General features: G+C 41.9%; 1 protein-coding gene across 1 annotated transcript; it reads right to left on the bottom strand.

The window, feature by feature from the left end:
• Positions 1-1,893: 1,893 nt before the first annotated feature.
• Positions 1,894-18,403, bottom strand: lss (lanosterol synthase (2,3-oxidosqualene-lanosterol cyclase)). The gene is made up of 22 exons (XM_063214514.1): positions 18,340-18,403; positions 17,941-18,109; positions 17,527-17,665; positions 17,024-17,132; positions 16,026-16,147; positions 15,722-15,818; positions 15,024-15,159; positions 14,797-14,905; positions 14,493-14,611; positions 13,171-13,268; positions 13,030-13,057; positions 12,842-12,898; positions 12,500-12,571; positions 12,051-12,101; positions 11,571-11,720; positions 9,716-9,812; positions 8,639-8,744; positions 7,573-7,638; positions 7,168-7,248; positions 4,012-4,182; positions 3,421-3,499; positions 1,894-3,148 (listed from the first exon to the last, which is right to left on the bottom strand). The coding sequence occupies exons 1-22, from the start codon at positions 18,354-18,356 to the stop codon at positions 3,011-3,013; spliced, it is 2,211 nt and encodes a 736-aa protein (XP_063070584.1). The 5' UTR covers positions 18,357-18,403; the 3' UTR covers positions 1,894-3,010.
• Positions 18,404-18,496: the final 93 nt, after the last annotated feature.

Below are 18,496 nucleotides of genomic sequence, written 5' to 3'. Positions count from 1 at the left end.
TACTCACACAGCTTTTAAAGGTCACAAATGTATCGGGCAGTAAATAACGGTATAGGTAGAGAGACAGAAGTAATCCTTTTAAGACACCTGTTTTGTGATGGTAAGACCTTACGTAAACAGTGAAATATTCCGATGATACACCATCACACCTGAGCTCATCAAGGCCTGTGAGAGTTTGGTATAGAGAGTAAAGTAAAGTGTGAGGGTGGACAGTGATTAATTAGGTCTTTATTTTCCCCTTACTTTGGTGAGGAGTATGAGGAAGTGGAGAGCTTAAGGCAAGTCTGACTACTTGCTCAACATCACATTTACTCACAGTAGGAGCAGGGCTGGGCTGGGGGAGAAATAGAACCCGGCACTTTTGGCTTAACCCATTTTTGCCTAAGCCCTTTTTGGGAAAAGGTGCCCTCTCCCTTTTAAAACCTAAATATCTTATCCTCCGAAGCACATAAAAACATGAAATAACTTGCATTTAAAAGCTAGATCCTTCATTTTGCACTAGAATGTGTTCATTCAGCTCTAACATACCCACATTTGTAATAAAACAGCTCAAATCTCAAGAATTTGAATGCAGCGTATATGTCGCTTCAGGACACAATGGGTTAATGTGGCCCCTCATAATTAGCAGCACAGAAATGACTCACCAGTGGGCCCCGAACTATTTCTAAAAATAGGGGCCCAACGAGAGTGCAGGGCCCACCAGGAAATGCTTGCTATGCCAGATGGTCAGTTCAGCCCTGAGTAGGAGCGAGTGACACAACAGCGTTTTCAGATTCACGCTCCACTGGCCGTCTTTCAAGATCTCCCCACCTCCTAAACCAAGTCTCCAGCCAAGACTAACATTCCACCTGTGACTACTCCTCAACCTTCTATTCACCTTTGAGATGGTCGATCTGCAATGAAAGAAGGGTGGAGCTATGTTGATAGATATACATCAAATCGACAGATAAGGGTTGTGTTCAACTGGTTACTCAGGTTAAATGTGCCATGATGCAGGTATGAAATTATAACATGGCCATCTTTCTGTACGCAGTGTGCAAATGTGTTTAGTGCATATATATGGGCATGATCACATATGTTTACCATTTTTAGACTTTTAGGCATCTAACACAGAGATTGAAGTACAATATATGGGTTCACCGTGTTTATAAACATGATGTTGTGAGGAGGGGCAAGACACTGGCAGCCAACCATGTGAACTATTTTTTTTTATCGACGGCAGTTTCCAACAATCAGAAAACAAATACTCCTTTACAGCTCAAGATGAATCAGATATCAATGTAGTCCTATAGAGAATTATCAAGTAATATCAACAAACACTAAGAAAATGCTTGCTTGCAGAAGCAGAAAAAAGTAAATTTGGCCTCTCTAACTCATTGTTGTTTTCACTCAGTTGTTAGTTTATGATTTGGCATGGGAACAGGAAGGGAACAATTGATGCATTCATATATCCTTGAAAGATCAACACCTGACACCAAAAAAAAAGAGAGAAAAGAAGTGACTCAATGGCAATGAGGCCGGTTCTCTCAGCAAACAATGAGAATGAGCGATGATTTGGCAACAGAGAAAGTTTGTTGGCTATTACAAAAGGTTCTTCATGTAATATTTTATATTCACAGGCAGTTTAAGAGCAAAGGCCGTTTGTCAGGAAGGGATCACAAATTCTTATGTTCAAAATAAGTTTGCCTTCACCACTATGTAAATATTGTGTGTAACACTATGCAAACTGACTGTTAATGGCCCATAAATCATTTTTTGGGTAATCAGTGTGTGTGTGTCTGTGACAGATTGTCTGAAAAGCAAGGAGTGTGTATGGTTGAGGGTGTGACTGACTTCAAGAGAAGTAGGCTTTGGGTCCAATAAAAAAAAAAAAGTCAAACATTTATACAATGTACAAATTATATTTAATTAACCTTTGAACAAAAACATTGAGAACACACAAAAAATGTATCCAGGTATTAATGTCAGGACTTGCAAATAAAAGAAAGGAATGTAGACATCTCTATCTGGTGTCACAAACATCACTGGTGATCTGTCTAATGGCTTGCACTATCTCCCAATAGCAGCACGAGGTTTGTTTTCAAAAAGGGACAGTGAGCACAGTAAGGGCTAAGACCTTCCGCACACTGGCTCCGACAAAAGTGCTGAGCACTGCTCAGCTAAAATTCGATTCCATTGTTTTCAATAGAACCACGCACACTGGCGCCGATGTCCGCGGACATTCGCCGATGTCGGATAGCAATCAGAGACAAGTTCTATTTTGTCAGCGCCGCCCGTTGACTATCAATGCAATGTTCGGATGAAATTGGGTTTGGAGGTCCGAATTATGTCGGAAGCAAAAGTGCGCCACAGTGCTGTCGGAGCCAATGTCCGGCCGGCCTAACACCCTAGGAATATTCAGAGTTTTAACGGAATGGTGACAGTACTCGGTTTGCACACAAGTCATGTAAACTCTTTACTCATTCCGAATGTGGCCGCACACATGTTCCGCACATATTCGATTGCAGAAAATTATTCCTCACATTGTAAACGGAATATTCCATCATTTGTTTTAAAGGTGCACTGTGTAAGATGTGGCCAGAATAGGTATTGCAGCTATGATTCTTATTGAAATTGTGCTGCCTATTGCCAAATCTTATCTTTTCGAATATTTACGAAGTAATAAACTAGTACAGTATTTACAAGTATGAGCAAAGTTCAAGTAAGATTTGCAGCTAAAAATGTCTATTTCTGGAAATTCAAAATAGCGGATCATGGAGAAGATCCCCCTTTTCATGTATGAAAAGTCAAATTTTCTCAGTCATAATGAATACTCAAAATATGATGGTGGTGGTAAGTATCCATGAAAAAGGTAACATAAGTGAATGGTTGGCATACATTCTGGAAATAGAACTACTAAAAATCTTACACAGTGCACCTTTAAGCTGAACACTGACAATTCAGTTTGGAACCGGTATGCTCCTTGCACGTAACTGCTGTCAGTGTGGCTCAAGGTGACTCTTGAGAGACCTCAGATCTTGATTTTCCCTGCGAGGGCACTAGAAGGGTGGAGGCGTGAGAAGCGGCCGAGCGTCCAGACGGGGAAGACGTTTCTGTACGACGTGTAGCTTATAGCACAGCTCTTGTTGAACACGCCGGGAATGTTCTCCTGCAGAGAAATGAGGGAGAAAAAAGCAGAATAATTACAGGTGACCAAAATGTTCTCGAGATGGATTAAAACCTAAACAAAAGCAAACAGGTGACAGGATTGACAGCCAAATCACACACACACTTCCTCAGGTTTCAGAGTCTGATTTCATGGTGTACAGTATGTCCATGGCACTGCTATAAAAAAAAGGTTGTGGTGAAATTTAAGAGAGCCGAATGTAATCAATTGCATCCAAGTTATCACAGAGCCTCTTCCTGAGAGGAAACACTAACCTGTGGCCAGTCTCCATTGGGCAGCTGCTTGTCAATGAGGACCTTAATCCCCCTCTCAATGGCTCTGACGTCAGGGTGTCTGTGATGACCACAAACATCCAAAATGTTACAACAACAACAAAAACTGGCACCCATCCAACAACCTACATTCCTCCCCCATCACCTCGCACATTACATTGTAGCTGTCTGCTGTTGTCAACAATGTTCTGTCACACAGCTATGTCGTGTTTTAGTACACAATGACTTCATAATATATGGCACTGTAGTCCTCAGACTTTGTACTGACGCTCAGTGTGCTGACCATCTTTCAGACCCAGTTGGGCTCCTTGGCCTTGTGCTCACTCTACCTCCAACTTCAGTATGCTGCTTACCAATTGAACTCAAGTCTGTGTTAATGTTGTCTGTCTCATCATACAGTATGTAACAATTAAGTATTTCTATTCTATTCTATACCATTCTATTCTATTCTATTCTATTCTATTCTATTCTATTCTATTCTATACCATTCTATTCTATTCTATTCTATTCTATTCTGTTCTATTCTATTCTATTCTATTCTATTGTATACCATTCTATTCTGCATCTTATTACCTGGCTGCCATCAGGCCGAGCAGGGCCCAGCAGGTGTTGTGGATCTGGGAGTTGTGGCTCTGGATGTAGCGCCGCTGCTCGCAGGACTCAAAGTCCTCGCCCCAGCCCCCATCCTCCATCTGCTTCGACAGCAGGAAGTCACAGGCTCGCTGAACCTCGGCACACACGGGCCTGTAGTGGTGGCAGGGATGGAAGGGGGGATTGACGAGTGTTACTAATTCCAGTTTACAGTGGGAATTGTATGTGCTTTGCAGCTCTGTGTCTTGTCCAGTTGTCCATGTTGTATTTGTTTGATGTTGGGGATATGCCACAAAAAAAATCCTATCAACTTTGTTGACATGGCAAATAAACTCTTGAACTTGAGCTCGAGCTTGAGTTGCACTGTACTCGTACGATTCTCCTATCACAGTTGTCATTGGAATCTTACATTGGAATCTGGAAGTTTCAGTCAAACAATGGCTGATGTTCTTGTAGCTGCGTTCAATAACCTAATAATCTTCACTAAAATCATAGCCAGATAAAAAAAGACACACAAACTACAAACATCATGAGAGGAATTGCTATATGATCACAGCAGAATGAAACTGGAAGCCTATTATGGAAGGCTGTCTTCACAAGCACACGCAAGAGAAAACGAACATGATCGATTGACTTGTGTTATCAAGAAGAGATCATTTCCATGGCCACCGTAAAGAAATCTCGTGCACAGGAAGAACGCTGCTCTAATTTCTGTGGTTTGCACTTGTAGACTGTAACTGTAACCGCATACTCCAAAACACTAGCCATGTGCTTCCTTAACCTGGCTTCAGAAGTTACTGTAGGCTACCGTTGTTACAGCACCACATATTTGTTGCAGTCATTTGCAAAATCAGCTGACTGTAATCAGCTGATAAGTCTTTGGCCAGATACAGGACGTAATTATGGAAATCCCCCTCTGTGTAAGAGTGATTCTCTAATTCGCCTACACTTTTAAGTCCGTGGATTTTATTTGGCAATTCCACTATCTATTAACTGCATCCAATGATGTTTTGGACATTAGAAAACATTTATCTTTCATATAATACAGAAAGTGTAGACATAGCATTATTTCCCTCAGCAAGAATGAATATTTAATACTGGTTTTGGGCGTTTTCATGCCGTCCTGTTTTCCAAATGTCAGATTCAGTCTTCATATTAGCATGTAAAGAATTTTTTTTTGCCCAAGACGATTGCAAATGTTGATTCACAGTAATCATCACAATATGACAAAACTGTCAGAAAGACCACTGTCCTTTCCATTATACATGAAATTTGCCATTTTGTGTTTGTCCACGAAAACTGTGTTAACGGTGTCACGGTCTGAAACCTCCTCCATAAATCAGTAATGGTTTGGTCTAAGGCTATACGAATAACATCACGTGATGTCATAACCTCTTTGGCAGGATACGGGAAGACTTTTTGGTAAATATTGAGCTCCATCCTTCCATAATTTAATCCATTCTTTTTCATGTTCTCATAGCGGGAAAATTGCCTGTCAACGGTGTTATCAACATATTCATAAGAATCTGAATTAGAAATCACATGTAGAAAAACACAGATAAAGCATACAGATACATTAATTGATTAAGGTGTTGTGGTGGAACTTCTGAGGTCCTCAGTTAGCACAACACCATAAAAATGGCTGAAATGTCAACGGTGTTACCGTCAATGGTGTTACAATTAAGTATGACAGTCAGGGTTGCCAGATGAGGCTGATGATTTCCAGCCCAAAAAGTGATCAAAATCCGCCCAAAAAAACAGCCCAATTCTATTGATTTATATGGCAGTGGGAAGGTTTTTCTGATAGATGCCATTTTTACCCGCACCCGGCCATCCTAAGCAGCCCAATTGGGCGGGAACCAGCCCAATCTGGCAACACTGATGACAGTTGAGGAGGAGTATGTTTTTGCCAATTTATATCCATATTGACAGACAAACAAACTAAATAATTTGTGTTCTAGGGAGATGGGTTTGTCTGCTCTGTTTTTTTCTCCTAAAAAAGTGCCGACTTGTTCCCCTGCACTGTTGACCGTAACACCGTTGAGTAACACCGTTGACTGTTTTGAAAGTGTTTTTGCGCTATTGATCCCTTATGTGTTGGAAAAATCCTATGAACATACACTAGGAATTATCTCTGGAGAAGGAAGTCTTGTGTAAGGAGGGTGACTATATTCAAATCAGACGTTACAGGGATTTATGATGAAAAATGTGTCAGTCTGTATCACAGTGACTCATAAAATCCTACTTATGAAGCTCAACAATCACATTTTCTATATCAGTTGCACAGATTAAATACAACATTACTGCTAAGGGACATACGCACTTTCAAACATATATTGTTTCAACTCTGTAGTATTTTTATATATGTTTGAAATGACATAGTATTTGTCCATAACACTGTTGACAAAATAATTAAGCAAATGTTCGCTTTCATTAGAGTATTTATCAAATGATTTAAGATTAAGCTTGGCAATTTGTTTGTTTGAAAACTTAAATATATACACTATGTAAACATCTAGGTCATTTAGTTGAAAAAAAATACTGATAAATGACATTTTGCTTTTGCCAAAAGCGTAGGGGAATCGTAGAATCGCTCATAAGCACACAAGTACAATCACAATACACACACATCTTGTGTGTGTATGTGTGTGAGAGAGAGAGAGAGAGAGAGAGAGAGAGAGAGAGAGAGAGAGAGAGAGAGAGAGAGAGAGAGAGAGAGAGAGAGAGAGAGAGAGAGAGAGAGAGAGAGAGAGAGATCTGACCTTGTGAATATATGTATAGTGAATATATGTGCAATGTAGTGTGTAATGTCTTTGTGCCTTCTGTATTTAAGTATGTATGCTACTTGACACCTTAATTTACCTCAGGATCAATAAATGATTCTCTACTCTACTCTACTCTACTCTAGTCTACATGTTACAGAGAATATAGTAGTATTCTAATGTGATTCAATATGGCGTGTTCTGAGTCTGGATTGCTCATTTTTACTCGAAAATATATACCTGTACATATTTTTTCCCAGTTGTACTTTCTATTATTTTAGTCTGGCTTTGTTGAGTACACACATTAGGCAACACATAGAGGAACTACTGTAGATGGACGACGGTGGAATGGAAAACTTCAGACATGTCAACCTACTTCTCTTGGAGGGTGTGTCCCATGCAGGCGAACGCCTCCAGACCAAACCAAACGCCATAAGTGAAGCAAACCCCCCACGACCTTGGAGAGACGGGGACAAAAGAGGAACATGAAAAACAGTTACCCAAACAGTAATAAATATTGCAACATAAGGTGGGGGTGTTGGAAATGTCATTCCTACAAAAAAGGGAGGGAGGGGGGGCCTCAACCATGTACTAGTTGCTCCCTCTTTTCACTTCACCTAAACGTTTTTGTGCTGTTTTGGGTCAATGACAACAACAAACAACAAAATCCTAGTCAAAGATTACTTTTTTCTGTTTGGTGTTTCTGTTTCTTTGGTCCTGATCGCAGGACAAAGTAGGGATGTGCGAGCTTCATCCAGCTTTTAGTAAACATCATCCTTACCCTTCCCATGATCCATCAGGCCTCTGAACTCTTCTGCAGTACTCCAGTCCCTCCTTCAGAGTACACCTGGGCAAACACATCACACCACATCAGGGGTGAATTTCTCAAAACCTTACTACATTAGCTACTTTGTTGTTTTCAATACATTTTCCCATTGGCAACTACCGAAGTTGCTAACAGGCTAACAACTTCTTTATTGAGAAACTCACCCCAGGTGAGCAAACACAACATTCAATGGAGTACATCACCGCACACTGGTCTTCTTTGATGGTGGTTTATTGGGTGAAAGGCGAGTTTCACTGTTCAGACCTGATGAGGCAACACAAAACGTGTTGCAGTTCACCTGATAAACTACTAGCAAAGAAGTGTGCTGTGATTCATCCCATCCCCTTCACTTGGACTACTTTGCACATCACCAGCACCTGGACAGTGGTTGTGCACAGGGACTCTATTTTGAACACAATGGAGTTGCTAAGAGGAAAACATCACAACACATCGTATCTGAGCCAGGAAGTCATAAAATATTTAATGACAGGCCATCTGAGATCTCAGATATAAGAAGAGATGAGATGCTCCAAAGGCAAAAAAGGAAATCGTACAGTACAGCAGCTAAGCAGAATAAATTTCTTTTTCAGAAAGTGTTAATCAAGCCATGTATTTTTTTTTCTAGAAATAAAATATATTTGTCAGGATAAATGTCCTCATTAGGGTCTGTGTATTTAGGAAATGGCTGGATGAGTAAAATGTTATCAAAAGATATGGCATGGTTTTCACAAATATCAAAAAATGAATAGGCAGTGTTTTCTATGTTTTTTTTACAGACAGGCTGGACTTGCAGATGTCGAACCCAGGAGTGACAGGCTTTTAAGGTGGGTCCAGAGGCGCGTCTTGCCACCAGGCAAGGCAGGCAACCGCTTGGGGCCCCCAAGTCCCTAGATAGTGAATGACAGCCCACATTTTACCACAGTAGTGGCGATTTTGGTTCAAATGTTCATTCTTTTGCATTTTCGCTTGGGGCCCCACCTGACCCTAGAATCGCCTCTGGGTGGGTCTGTGAGTTTCTCACCTGATCTCCTCTGCTCTGTGCTCTGGATAGACATGCTGGAAATGTCGGAGAGCCTGCATGACAGCGGAGGTGCACTCCACATACGTGTAGTCAATCATGATGTCCCCTGCACAGAGAAGAGCGTTAGGGGTCTTACTCCAGGGCGGTAAAATGTCGCGGAACGGCCGTTTTTTTTACCGGTGTCGGTGAAAATACATTGAAACATATCTGTCCTACACACCAACCGGCGGTAGTCGGGCGTCAGCGGGAGCTGGCTCCGCGCCGCGCTGCATTTGGAAAATAGAACTTGAGCGTATTTTTCACGCCGGCGACCGGCGGTGTCCCATTCAAATGAAGGGCAGAGTAGCATGCTACCTTTGGCTGTGGGGAGGGTTTTGAACAGGACTGGCCGCACACGCCGACGCTGTCAGTGTGAAAGGCAGAGAAAAACGCGCCTGCCGAAACTAAGCAGAAAGACCGCGTTCGTTCCGTGACCGTTCCGTTCCGCCTTGGTATGTTTTGGCCCTTACCAACTGCCAACGCAATATGCCAAACTAAAATGAACAACATGTGAGAAATGAACAGTGTTTTGATGACTGAAAAGTGCACTAGATGTGCTTTATAATTATTTTGTGAACATGGCAGCAGACAGTATCTACTCACTGTTCAAAGAAATGTTTTAAAAATGTAGCCCACTCTGCTCCATGTTTTATTTGTAGTGTGAAGAGACGTTTCGGTCCCCTGGCCTTCTTCAAACATGTTTGAAAGGTGTCAAGCTTGAAGAAGGCCAGGGGACCGAAACGTTACTTCACTACACTACCAATAAAACATTTTTTTTTTTTACACTTGAGTTCCGCGAACTGTTCTGCTCGGTGGGATGGAGTTCCGTTCTAACCGGGCTAGTGGGTAGACGCCTATGGAGCAGAGTGTGCAGAAGTTTAAGTACATAAAGTGGCCAACACCTCAAAAAGACTCAATTGGTGTTTAATACCTTCTTAAATGCTTGGAATCAAACCCAGGTCGCTGGCGTAGCAGTCCAGTGCCCAGCCGCTTGCGCCACGGCTGGGCCACCTTCTTTGTTTCTAAGCATCCACTCACCGAACACCTCCGAGGGGTTGAGGAGCTCCAGCAGTCTGCCTCCACGCTTAGTCTCATAGGTAGCAAAGCCCCCATCAGGATTCCTCATACTCAGAAGCTACAACACACACAACATCAACACATAAGATCAGGGGTGGGCAATCTTTTTCATTCGAGGGGCCACTTAACATTTTTACCAAGTCCTCCAAGGGCCGTACTGTGAACAAAAAAATGGATTTCCCCCTGCACTTTAGTATTGAAGACGGACGCCTTCTCAACAGACCCCACCTTCACTAGGTGAAAATACAACTTAAATGGATTGCAAATTTAATTTCTAAAACATCTTTACAAAATATGTCATACCGGTATTTCATGTGAAACTGCCAGAGGTGGAAAGAGAACAGAAAATGTGTACTCAAGTACAAGTAAAAGTACCTATCTAAAAATCTACTCAAGTAAAAGTAAAAAGTACTTCACTTAAAATGTAATTTGAGTAAAAAGTACTTAGTTACTTTTAATTAGCTTTCCTCTTGAGAATGTCATGTTTATTTTTCTTGAATATCGTCCTCCATAACCTTTATCTCTTGCTTGGCACCAGCCATCATCCAATACATTGATACAAGACAGTAAAATAGTGGAAATGCTGTGTGCCATCCTGCACAATCTTTCATTTCTGGCGGATTGTGGCATTATTGTGCATGGCATTTTGTCTCTCAGTCAATTTTTTTTACTCAGTACTCAGGCCAGGTTCCAGTGTAATTGAGTAAAGTACTTGGGTCAAAATGTACTCAAGTACAAGTAAAAGTATTAATTTAAAAAATTACTTAAAAAGTACAAAGTATTCATAAAAGCTACTCAAGTACAATATTGAGTAAAAGTAATAAGTTACTTTTCCACCCCTGGAAACTGCATAACATTAAAATTGTTGTCAGGGGCTGGATAAGATGACCTCAAGGGACGTAAAAGGCCCTCCAGACATAGCTCCGCCACATTACAAGCTTTCATTTGTTGGAAACCCATCTTGAGGAGTGACGAACGACTGATGAATGACTGAAGGGAATACCGGTACTTAAATCAATGACAAATTACTGCACAAGCTGATGGTGGTATGACAGAACAGCAATCTTCCCTTAATAAATGTGCCTCAAATGAAATGATGGATGCTCTAAATATAAGCCATGTTGCCAAGCCAAACCCTCACAGGAGTTTCAGAATGCTGACTGATGGGTGCCGTAGAGTTAAAGGCATCATGGCACCTGGATATCTCACACTAGTCCAACAACATGCCACTGATGATGGTCTGAAAGACCGAAAACATATTGCACAAAACTGGCGAGCACTTTCTTTATTTTCCTCATGCATTAAACTTCTTTAATTTTGTGTCTGCATCAGTGGTGGAGTTCCCTTTTGCTAGACTATTGGATTACTTTGTGGAACTTCACGCACCCTCTCGACCACAAACTTAAAGGGACACTGTGTGAGATTTTTAGTTGTTTATTTCCAGAATTCATGCTGCCCATTCACTAATGTTGACTTTTTCATGAATACTTACCACCACCGTCAAATTCTAAGTATTCGTTATGACTGGGAAATTTGCACTTTTCATACATGAAAAGGGGGATCTTCTCCATGGTCCGCCATTTTGAATTTCCAAAAATAGCCATTTTTAGCTGCAAAAATGACTCTACTTGGACCATACTAGAAACTATTTGTTAATTACTTAGTAAACTTTCATGTAAAGATCAAATTTGGCAATATGCAGCCCAGTTTCAATGAGCAGCATAGTTGAAGTACCTTTTTTGACCATTTCCTGCACAGTGTCCCTTTAAAGTCGCGACACCCATTTGGAGTATACCAATAGTACTGGGTATCTCACCACATTGACTGCATCAAAGAGTCTCTCCTTGGCCACTGGGCTGCTGATGAAGGGACAGTGCTCCTGCAACAGCATCACCGACTTCAGACCCTCAGCAGTGCAGTCGGCCACTATCCAACCACAGTCTCTTGTACTGAAGGGGAATCCACCCTAGATCACGCACACACACACAGTACAACACACACACGCATGCACGCACACACACGCACACACACACACGCGCACACACACACGCGCGCACACACACACACGCGCACACACACACACACACGCACACACGCACACACACGCACACACGCACACACACACACACACACACGCATGCACACACACACGCATGCACGCACGCACACGCACACGCACACACACACAAATTGTATTAACTGTTTAGATACAGTATATGACTCTTATATGACTCTTCAGTTCAACTTAAATTAAATTTCACATTGAATTTAAGCTAACACTGATCTGGAGGTGTACCTTATTCATCTGCCGGTAGTACTTCTCATACTCAGGTGGATTGTCTTTTATCTAAAAAAAAAAGTCAACAAGATGTCAAAACACATATTTCTTTCTAGAGCAACACCCTTTTTTTGTCATAACAACAACATGCCGACAATCTCCACATCAAAACAAAACAAGACAAGCATGTTAAAGAGACGTGGGGGAATGCGCGGTATCGTACTGCCACAGAGTTGCTGAGGTATGCAGGTCATGTTTCTGAAGAACACATTTTCCACATGTCCTACCGTGGCACTAACGGTAGGGCACTCGTCTGCTGCGCGGATGACCTGAGTTCGATTCCGGCCCGGTCCGACACTTCCCCGTCTCTCTCTGGCCACTCACTTCCTGACTTTTCACTGCACTATCGCAATAAAGGCCACCCCAAATGCAACCGCATTTTTTTTTTTTTTTTTAAACACACGTACCTGTGTGAGGTCCAGGAACTCGTGGGCACGCTTGAGTGTGTCAGTGAATTTGCCATTGTCCTGTGCTCCGGCCTGATGAAAGCAACGAGAAAGAGGACATGACAAGTTTATGACAGGAGGAGGCTTAAACTGTCACCATCATTGATTGTATATCAATGGTCACCATACTTTCCAATGAACATAAACTATGCTTCCATTCACAAAACAATTCTCATTTTTTTTTTATTTTTATTTCTGTAACAAATGTAATCATTTTTCCATGACTTTTACTAGGGTAATGTTACACACTTGAACACAAGATGAAAGGTAATCATCATCAAATATTAGTATTTAATACAATACCTCCAAATAGGCCTGAACAGCAAACGCAGTGTCCCACAGCTGAGAGCCATTGGTCCCCTAAAACATCAGATATGTTAGTGGCAGTCTAATGAACTGACAATGGGCATTGTGGAATGTGGATATTGCTATTTGTGCTTTTATATTAACACCAAAATATACACCAAAAATGACTTTCCTTTGCAACTTACCTGCATTTTCATACCATCAAGGCCAATCCTACACAGTGAAAACACAACAGATATTGCACTTTCAATGATATCAAACTAAAAAAAAAAACATGCATTAGATTTCTGCAATGACAAGACGGTTGGACATAAAGTTTGACTGACCAGAGGTAGTCTGCTATCCTTGACACATGCTCCTGGAAGGCAGCTGAAGATGGACCCTCTACATACCATCGTACCAACATGTTGATGGTTTTAGAGATCTGGACAACAAGAGACAGTTATATTCAAAACCTTCCATTTCCAAAAAGTATGTCTCTGCCATAACTAAGATGTTGAACCTGGTTTAGCACCTTCGCACAGAGCCAATGTTATATCCTTACTGTTACCAAAATTGTAATGGCTATGTCTCACTAACTTAAGGCTCTCGGTAATGTCATAGCAATGTTGTAAAAATGTAGTTGAGTATTTTCAGCAAATATTGAATAGGCCGCCAGCGACCCCATCTGCACTAAGAGGCTACAAAAGTGAAGTGTGTGCAGATCTCCAAATAATTGCCATGGATCCCACTTGAAGAAATAAACAAAATATCTGCACTCTATGTAGTTTACATAGTTTTGCAAATCATCATTCAAAAAGGGAAAAACCAGTTGCACAATCTTAGTCTGAATGTGATTCTGGGGTCACGCCTTAGATAAGGGAAGTATGCGAGTAATTCTGCTTCTGTGAGGGCATTACTAAATACCAATCTGTGGAAGACTTCTGTCCATGACTCAGACTCATGTGGTCAGCCGTGGCCTAATGGGAATGGAGACTTAAGATCAGAGGGTTTCAGGTCAGAATTACACCCATACCTCTCCCTACACTTCCATCCATGACTGAAGAACCCTTGAGCAAGGCACCAAACACCACATTGCTCCTGGGACTGTAAACAATACCCTGTAAATAACTGTAAATCACTTTGGATTACATTACACTACATTAAATTGGATTTAGCCAACGCTGTTATCCAAAGCGACTTACAGATATTACAGGGTATTGGTTACAGTCCCTGAAGCAGTGTGAGGTGAGGTGCCTTGAACAAGGGCACTTCCGCCATGGAGGGAGGAAAGTATTGGTAGATGTGGGGATTGAACCTGTAACCCTGTGATCTACAGTCCAACTCCCTAACCACTACACCACGACTGCCCCATTAAACATGACAGCTAAGTGTCATGTCATATAATGGTCAGTTGTGTACCAGGCTTGTACACAATTGAATGAATTGAAATTCAAAGTAATGTCATAATACGAACAGTAGGTGGTGTCATTACCTTGAATTTCTTTGTATTGAATCTACAACACCCACTGAGAGTACATAGAACACCACCACCTAGTGTTCATATTATGGCATTACTGTGAATTTCAATACATTCAATTCAGAATTTCGTACAAGTCTGTTGTGCCCTCAGTTGTCCTTGTCTGGGATGTCCCCTCCCCCCTCTTACCGGGCCGATGCTGATGCACTTGGTGAAGCGGTCGTCTGCCTGGATGTGGTCGTACAGCTCCGTCACAGCCTTCTCCCTCATATACGTGCTGTGATGGGCCTCATACACATTCATCACCACTGCAACACAACATTTTATCTGTTGACATATCTTTTCAATGAAAGGTTTACACACTACTTCAAACCACACACTGTGGTTTTCAAAGTATGAGCAAAAAATGTTGAAGACAAATCACAAAGCTGAAACACTGCATTTACACATCAGACATTTTACTGTAAACGGCTGAAACAGAGTTGACACTAACAGTAAGCCACGGTGAGGAGGCTGCTGTGAGGAGTGTACATGTCACAGGCTGCCACATTGTTCCTCTGTGATGGCCAGTCAATGGTGGCGTAGTCCTGAACGTACAGCTCCTGCCAGAGGTACACAGAACAGAGAACAACATGTAAGGAAACTCGCAAGAAGTAGTGAAGGAGGACTTCAATACTTGGCTCTATGATGCCACCCAGTGGTGAAGACAAATCAACACACCTGTCTGAGGCTGCGCACCAGAGTGTCCTCTTTGGCCGCCAGTCTGACGGCATAGCAGTAACTCATGGGCAGGTAGACTTGACGGCAGTGGCACCATAAGGTGGAGGGGTGGGCTGGCATCCATGTGGGGAACAGCCTGAGAGAAAGTGCAAAGTGGGTGTAGGGAGGTGTGAATTGACAACATTCATAGGTCAGTGAAATAGTGGTGCGCACATCCAAGACGTAGGTGCAGCACAGATGGTGAGACACTATTGACAGGGCAGTGTACCCAATTAAGTCACTAAGGGCCAGTTTATCAAAAATCAATTGAATAGCCCTGCACTATGAAAATAAAGGTGGAATGTCCGCACACTTGTTCCCATTTTTCTTTCAGTTTCCACCTTTATTTTCAGAAGTGGAGATTGTGCAATTGCAATTGCAGCTGCAATCAAGGCTTTTTTTCACCACCATCTAAAATGATTACCAGATGTTACTAGTTAATCTAACCAGCCAACCTACTAACCAAACACAAACACTCATTAACGAGTAAAAGTGGCTAGTAAGTTGGTCTTTTCTACCAGCCAAACTGAAATTTCACCAGCATTTGGCCAGTTGGCTAGTATTAATTTAGAGACCTGGTAGCAATAGAGTAATACAATTAGTGACACCAAGAGATGGGAAAGGGGGAAATTGGTTACAGGAGTTAAGGCAGGGCTTACCACATCTCTGGCAGCAGTGTGTTCATGCCTTCCCAGCTGTATACATTCAGAATGGCCAACCAGAATTTACCCCAGGAAGGAATTCCCACCGCACCGCCTTCAAGGGAGAGGAGGATTGAGAAAGGGAGAAAGGGAGAGAGAGAGAGAGAGAGAGAGAGAGAGAGAGAGAGAGAGAGAGAGAGAGAGAGAGAGAGAGAGAGAGAGAGAGAGAGAGAGAGAGAGAGAGAAAGTGAGGTGTCTGGAGTCTAATTTTGGGTCTTATTAGACATCAATAAGTCCTGATGTAACTGTTATCTGTTCATACCTTTGCTGTGCAGGTTGTTTCTCGCTCTGACCATATCTGGATCATCAGGGTCAACACCGAGGATCCTTAGGGAAGCATAGCTCAGCGACGTTCCAAACACCGTTGACTTGTCTTCAATATGCCTATTACGTAATGAGAAATCCTTTAGTTTTCAACATAATTCGGCTATGCAGTAGTTCAGGGGTGGGCAATTGGGTTTAGAAAGTTGACCAAAGGGCCGGATGTTGTAGACAACTGGCCCGTGCCAATAATAAGAAATGGTGTACGCATAATTACACCATTGTCAGTTATGCCATTCCTGCTAATTGTATGCAGATGTAGACTTCAGTAATCTCAGGTTTCCAAGACCCTTGTTTTAGGTAGCCAATTTAAGCAAGAGTGACCATATGAATCTGCATTTTTTTTCTTGGAAAGGCTCTGAGGGCCGCATGAAATGGCTGAGTGGGCCTCACGTGGCCCCCGGGTCTGAGTTTGCCCACCAGGGCTTGACGTTAATTTTTTTGCTCACCGGCCACTGTGGCTAGTGGTTTTACCATGTCACTAGCCATTTAGGCTTTCTACTAGCCAGAGTATTGGTGTTATTTTTCCCCATTTAGAATATTCTTGTATTTCAATACAATTAATGCTACTACTGTCATATCAAAGAATAAGTTACCTGTCAAATTGGCTAGTGACAGTGAAATTATTACCAGCCAAGTTTTACTAGCATTTGGCCGGTTGGCAGGTGCCAGTGTCAAGCCCTGTTGCCCACGTCTGCAGTAGTTGTTGCAGTATTAGCCAACTTGAGTTATGTTGTATTATGCTTGTTCAACAGTGCAAGTCAAATTACTGTAAATAGATGCACGTGGCATGATAACGCATGAAGTTTCTAATACTTAATTTACAAATTGGTTGTAAGTAGTACTTCCTTCCACATGAAGTTTCTAATGCTTAATTTACAAGTTTGTTGTAAGTGGTACTTTCTTCCAAGCGATTTCCCATACACAGATGACACTTACAGGCCCCATCCCCCATCTGGAAGCTGCACTGAGCGCAGGTAGCGCACCATCTCCTGCTTCCAGGCATCAGGCAGGGTGATGTTGGCCACGTGGCATGTTATCAGCAGACCTGGCAACAGCAGTGACCAATAGGCATTCATGACCAATAGGTTGTGCATTAGAACAAAGTGATGCTTCAATAAATAAATAAACAATAATAATAATAATAATAAAAATAATAATAATAAAAATTAATAATAATAATAAATAGATTATGAAAATAATAACACACAGCCAAAAGAATCTTATTCACAAATCAGTAATAGGCATGTTGAAATTCTATATTGCAAAGTAAGATGAAACAGGAGAGGTGCAATATTCTTAATCTCGTTAATATTCTTCATATCATCTTACTCTGTTCCCTGAAATGTTTGGCCATATATAATACTGTATGTGCAAAATAGACATGCCAAGAAAACAAACTTGAAGGAATTTGCCGGAACTGAAGTGATATGAATATTCACCTGGCAGTAGGAAGAGGGGTCCTCCATAGTCCCCAGCCCAATGGCCATCCTCCGCCTGCAGGTGGCTATAGAACTCCATGCCTTTCACGGCTGCCTCCACCGCACTTTGGGCAGCAGGGGAGTCTTGGATGAGTTTACTCTTTAGGAGGAAAACAAAGGCGTGATGCGTATATATTGGTTAAATGATACGTGTGTGCGCTTGTGCCATTGCTACACAAAGCCATTCCCATTGGAGCCCAGCTCCCTCTTTTACAGCCAGCTGGAACAGCCTCCTGCTACGTGTCTTGTACAGAACATAGAATGAGATATTGCACACAATAGCATTGCTAACCCTTTGTACAATATATTTTCAAGACAACTACCCCACTGATTGTGCGTACAGTATATCTCAAATGGAAGTAGTTCTGCAAGTACCGTGTCCAGTCCGAGCGAGTGCGCCTCCAGCACGCTGAGGTCCCTCTCCACAGATTCCCCATCCTCCAGGTACTTCCAGAACTGTCGTCCCTCCACATTACTCAATCTCCAGCGGGTAAGATCTGTCACTGGATCGGTTTTATAGGGACCCCCTCGTCTCCGTAAGCACCTGGTTTATGTACATGCAATAGTTAACAGTAATTCAGGTGAACTTTACGCACAACTGAAATATTCTTGACCAGCATTCAACAAGTTCGGAATGTGTAACGCACAAGGCTACAGATATTACTAGTGACTTTATTTTAGATTTCAAACAATATCAGATATATTTACATGTGTGCCGTATTACCAGTCCTTAAAAGTGTTAAGTTGTGTTATTATTATTTAGAATGAACTTACGTTCCTTCTGTCATCATTGGATTTGAGAAACACGAATCTACTGCGTGAGGAGGGACCTACATTTCAGCAGATCGTAGAGTTACGCCTTACACCGCCCCGTCATGGGTAAATGTAGTTTTTAAAGCAGTAGGGTCGCAAGCATACGAATATTTAGTAG

The sequence above is a fragment of the Engraulis encrasicolus genome, chromosome 13, assembly GCF_034702125.1.
Source record: "Engraulis encrasicolus isolate BLACKSEA-1 chromosome 13, IST_EnEncr_1.0, whole genome shotgun sequence".
Lineage (NCBI taxonomy): Eukaryota > Metazoa > Chordata > Actinopteri > Clupeiformes > Engraulidae > Engraulis > Engraulis encrasicolus.
Note: the sequence above shows the minus strand (reverse complement) of the source record. Positions and strands in the feature narration are given on the sequence as shown.

Coding starts and splice junctions, on each gene's coding strand:
- lss (XM_063214514.1), bottom strand. Junction 15,160..15,721: donor ACACTGCTGCCAGAGATGTG/GTAAGCCCTGCC, acceptor ACTTTCTCTCAG/GCTGTTCCCCACATGGATGC. Junction 11,721..12,050: donor ACTACCGGCAGATGAATAAG/GTACACCTCCAG, acceptor TGCGTGATCTAG/GGTGGATTCCCCTTCAGTAC.